Source organism: Penaeus vannamei, chromosome 41 (genome assembly GCF_042767895.1).
Source record: "Penaeus vannamei isolate JL-2024 chromosome 41, ASM4276789v1, whole genome shotgun sequence".
Lineage (NCBI taxonomy): Eukaryota > Metazoa > Arthropoda > Malacostraca > Decapoda > Penaeidae > Penaeus > Penaeus vannamei.
In genome coordinates, this window is record NC_091589.1 from 3564154 (window position 1) to 3569153 (window position 5000).

Consider the following 5000-nt stretch of genomic DNA (forward strand, 5'->3'; position numbering starts at 1 on the left):
ACTCCCACTAACCTACCCAGCTCTCGAGTCACTCCCACCACCCAGACTCCTGAGTCACTCCCACTAACCAGCGCCACTCCCGATTTACTCCAGTCTATCAGCCCCACTCCCAAGTCACTCCCCCTAACCAACCCGACTCCCGAGTCACTCATACTAACCAGCCCTATTCTTGAGTCACTCCCACCAATCAGCCCCAGCCTCGAGTCACTCCCACCAACCAGCCCTAGTCTCGAGTCACTCCCACTAACCAACCCAATTCCCGATCCACTCCCTCCAACCAGCCCACACCCGACTCACTCCCCCAACCAACCCACTCCCCACTCCCTCCCCCAACCAACCCACACCCGACTCACTCCCCCAACCAACCCACTCCTGACTCACTCCCCCAACCAACCCACTCCCGACTCACACCCCCCCAACCAACGCACTCCCGACTCACTCCCCCCAACCAACCCCTCCCCCGACCCACCCCCCAACACGATGACCGTCACCTGGCAAATCGTCATGACCATGGCAGTCTGGCACACGGCACACTCCGCCCCCTCAGCCAACCCCGCCCCTCGACCCATCACGCCACGCCCCCACAGAGCCCTCGACCCGACCTCCAGTAGCGGCGGCCACAGGTTCTCTCGCGCCCACTTCGAATTCACACTCGACCTGTACGGCGCCCTCGTGAAGGAGTCGACTGAGCAGGAAGCCAATGTTCTTTTCAGTCCCGTGTGCGTGGCGGCGCTTCTCTACCCGCTCCTGCTCAGCGACGACCAGGTGCTCAGTCAGCAGGTGAGGCAGGTGAGTTGTTCCATTATGATTTTTTTGTTGTTGTTGTTGATGTTGGTAGTTTTGTAGGTGTTGGTAAGACTATTTTTGGTTATTTTTATGGTCATTTTGTTATCATCATTGTTATCATTTCATTATCATTCATTGTTTTCATTATCATTGTTTTCATTATCATTGTTATCATTATCATTTTGTTATTATTATTACTATTACTACTACTACTATAACTAATATTATTACTATTATTATTACCATTATCATCCTCGCCATCACCATCATTATCATTACTATTTTCTAATTATTACCGTACTTTCTGTTCCTTTTTTTCTTTTTTTTAAGACATTGTATATTTATATGTCTACTTTTGCATCACTTTCTTTACCTTATCCTCAGATATATGCAGGTTTACTAAGTTATCTATCCTTTAATTAGACAGCTCCCTCTCGCTCTCTCTCTCTCTGTCTATTTATCTATTTATCTGTCTGTCTCTCCACTCTCTTTTCCTCTCCTCCCCCTCTATTTTCCTCTCTCATCCTTTAACTCCCTCTTCTCTCCTTCCCCCTTACTTCCTCCCCTTCTATTTCTCCCTTCCCTCTTCTCTCTTAGCATCTTTCTCCTCCCCCATCCTTCCTTCCCTCTCTCACCCACTTTCTCCCCCTTTCCTTCTCCCTCTCTCACCCTCTATCCCCCCCTTCCATCACCCTCTCCCTCTCTCACCCTCTTTCTCCCCTTTCCCTCTCCCTCATTCTCCCCCTTCCCTCTCCCTCTTTCTCCTCCCCTTCCCTTTCCGTCTCTCCCCACCCTCTCCCTCTCCTCCCTCTCTCACCCTATTTCTTCCCCCTTCCCTCTCCCTCTCTCACCCTATTTCTTCCCCCTTCCCTCTCCCTCTCTCTCCCCATCCTATATCTTCCCTCTCCCTCTCTCCCTCCCTCACCCTCTTTCTCCTCCCCGAAAGGTCCTGCGATACTCCAACATGACCATCGCCGACATTCGCGAAGGACACACGACCATGATGGACAACTTCGAGGACCCTTACTACCACGGGAGACTCCACCTCGCTCGCTCCCTCTTCGTGCAGTCCGGGTCCCCTTCAGCCGCCTTCGTCCGTGGGCAGTACAAGGGGCCTGCGCAGGAGGTCGACTTCTTGGGGAACGTCACGGGGGTGCTCAAAGGCATCGATCAGTGAGTCTTTTGGTGCTTTTTTCGGTGTTTTCTTTTCTCTCTCCATTTTTTTCGTTTTTTTTTTTTTTTTTTTTTTTTTTTTTTTTTTTGGGGGGGGGGGGGGGAGGTGAGTTTTTTCGGTGTTTTTTTTCTCTTTTTTTTAGGGGGGGGGGGTTAAGGTGAGGGGGGTTTGGTTGGGATTTGTTTGTTTTTTGTGGGGGGTGATGTTTTTTTTCTGATTCTTCTGTCTGTGTTGCTCTCTCTCTCTCTCTCTCTCTCTCTCTCTCTCTCTCTCTCTCTCTCTCTCTCTCTCTCTCTCCTAGATTCGATCGCGGGAAGGTCCTTATTTCTTGTTCGTTACATACGTATTTCAGTTTTTAAAAAATGAGAAACAAACAAATACTCACATACACACACACACACAACGGCGTGGGTGCCACCAAAGCCTTTCATTCTCATTCACAACTCGCAGGTGGGTGCAATCTCAGACGGACGGGCAGGTGGTCGGAGCAGTGACCGAAGCAGTGACTGAGGCAGTGACCGGGGCAGTGACGGAGGAACAGGGTGCTGTAGAAGGCCTGGCTGTGGTGGCCGTGTACTATTCCGGCCAGTGGCTCCACCAGTTCCAGCCGAACCTCACTTTTGACAAGGGTCTCTTCTACCCTCCGTCGGGAAACAGGTCAGTCCGAGAACAAGTGTTGGTGTTTATCGCGTCTGTCATTATCTGTTTTGTTATTTGTGGAAAAATACCACCACGCATAAACGAGACATTAATAGGCGAGGCAACCGTTTCGAAATCCTTCTGAATTTCATCCGAAGAGGAATAGAAAAGGAGGGAGTAGAAGTGGGAGAGTGGAGAATCAACGCGCTGAACGCAGGGCAAGTGTTGACAAATGAACGGAAGCGAAGGTCGAGGTCAGGTCAGCTCGAAGGGTCAGCGGATTATGCGAAGGCTGGCCATCATAAGGGGGTAGTCTAAGGATATGGGAAGCGAGGAGACGCTTGACAGGGGAAAAAAGGAAACACCAATCAGATTGAAATTAGGATGCAGCTTTATCAAAGAGGCTTCTACCAGACTGCTAGCATGGACATCAGCAGAAGGGAAGACGATTCACGCAGCTGACCAGTCCATCTGATGGTCTGTGTGCCCCACTGATGGCAGAAGAGGGCATTGTTGTTGTCCCCTGAATACCGCATATTCATGTTGAGGCAGAGACAAGTAGCATAGATATCCACCTTCGAGGTAAAGGGAAGACTGTTGTGGACTAGGTAGCGATGGAGTGTTTACTTCGCGAAAAATAAGTTTGCAGTTGAGGGGGTCAAAGGGGTGATGAAGAGAGATCTCAGTGCACCTTTACCATCCTTATTATTACTATCATTATCATCATTATTGTGTTTTTTTATTCAGTTTATATTCTTTATCGCGTGGCGTCCCTCCCCAGAAAGGCAGGGTTTTAAGACATGACAGAAAAGGATTGTTGGTTCATGTTCATGCCAGGCACCACAATGAAGCCAGATTTGTTTTACTGTTCACCGATTTCTGGATGAATTGAGGCCCTTTTTCCATTATTTTTTATTTGAATTGTGCGCCAAAAACCCGAGTATTGTAATCTTTTCTTAGAAGGAAATACACATGATTTTTTAACGATTTGTTATAATGGTTAACTAGGCTGAATGCATATCCTCTAACACGCTGTATGTATCAGTCAATAGAAGTTAATACTATGAAATCTATCCAGTACTTACATAGAGGAATATCAGGGACTCCTATTTTATTTTCCCCATTAACCCTGTTTCGATAATCTTGCCTTTGTCTCCAACCTTCCACCTTTCTTTCTTTCTCTCTCTCTCTCTGTAACTTAATCTAATCTTTCCCTAACTTCCCGTAACCTATCACAAAATCTACTACACCCTACCACAAAACTTATCTTCACCTACCATAACCTACCAACAAAACCTCCCCTAACCTACGACAGTTTACCTCAAGACCTACCTTAACCTACCACAAAACCTCCCCTAACCTACGACAATCTACCTCACGACCTACCTTCACCCACCTTAACCTACCACAAAACCTCCCCTAACCTACGATAATGTACCTCAAGAACTACCTTAACCTACCACAAAACCTCCCCTAACCTACGATAATTTACCTCAAGACCTACCTTAACCCACCTCAACCTACCACAAAACCTCCCTTAACCTACGATAATCTACCTCAAGACCTACCTTAACCCACCTCAACCTACCACAAAACCTCCCTTAACCTACGATAATCTACCTCAAGACCTACCTTAACCCACCTCAACCTACCACAAAACCTCGCCTAACCTACGACAATCTACCTCACGACCTACCTTCACCCACCTTAACCTACCACAAAACCTCCCCTAACCTACGACAATCTACCACACGACCTACCTTCACCCACCTTAACCTACCACAAAACCTCCCTTACCTACGACAATCTACCTTCACCCACCTTAACCTACCACAAAACCTCCCCTTAACCTACGACAATCTACCTCCACCCACCTTCACCTACCACAAAACCACCCCTTAACCTCCCCTAACCTACGACAATCTACCTCCACCCACCTTAACCTACCACAAAACCACCCCTTAACCTCCCCTAACCTACGACAATCTACCCCAAGACCCACCTCAACCTACCACAAAACCCCCCCTAACCTACGACAATCTACCTTCACCCACCTTAACCTACCACAAAACCTCCCCTAACCTACGACAATCTACCTCCACCCACCTTAACCTACCACAAAACCACCCCTCAACCTCCCCCTAACCCTCCCCAAGCAGGTTCGAAGTGCCCATGATGGTCGGAAAGCTCGAACTACCATTAGGATACTCGCCCGAAATGGAAGTCCGGATCCTCGAACTCCCCTACGCATCCCGCCGTGTCTCGATGTTTGTGTTGTTACCCGACGACCCCGCCTTCGGCCTCGCTCGGCTGGAGGCGAACTTCACCTCGGACACCGTCAAGGCGCTCTTCTCCACGCTGAAGGTAGGTGGGTAGGTGGGTGGGTGTGGGTAGGGGGGGG

The 5000-nt window shown here is 48.8% G+C and overlaps 3 protein-coding genes across 3 annotated transcripts in view; all 3 read left to right on the forward strand.

The window, feature by feature from the left end:
• LOC138860385 (uncharacterized) overlaps window positions 1-67 on the forward strand; it is a 2819-nt gene extending 2752 nt beyond the window's left edge. The window contains exon 3 of the mRNA XM_070117809.1: window positions 1-67. This exon is cut by the window's left edge and continues 374 nt beyond it. Within this exon, the coding sequence (XP_069973910.1) occupies window positions 1-67 (67 nt within the window).
• Window positions 1-5000, forward strand: part of Spg7 (SPG7 matrix AAA peptidase subunit, paraplegin) — a 381604-nt gene that overhangs the window by 309539 nt on the left and 67065 nt on the right. The gene's annotated exons all lie outside the window — the stretch shown is intronic.
• LOC113802943 (leukocyte elastase inhibitor) overlaps window positions 481-5000 on the forward strand; it is an 11389-nt gene continuing 6869 nt past the window's right edge. The window contains exons 1-4 of the mRNA XM_070117810.1: window positions 481-789; window positions 1733-1959; window positions 2411-2617; window positions 4759-4963. Of these exons, the coding sequence (XP_069973911.1) occupies window positions 481-789; window positions 1733-1959; window positions 2411-2617; window positions 4759-4963 (948 nt within the window). The remainder of the gene's footprint in view (window positions 790-1732; window positions 1960-2410; window positions 2618-4758; window positions 4964-5000) is intronic.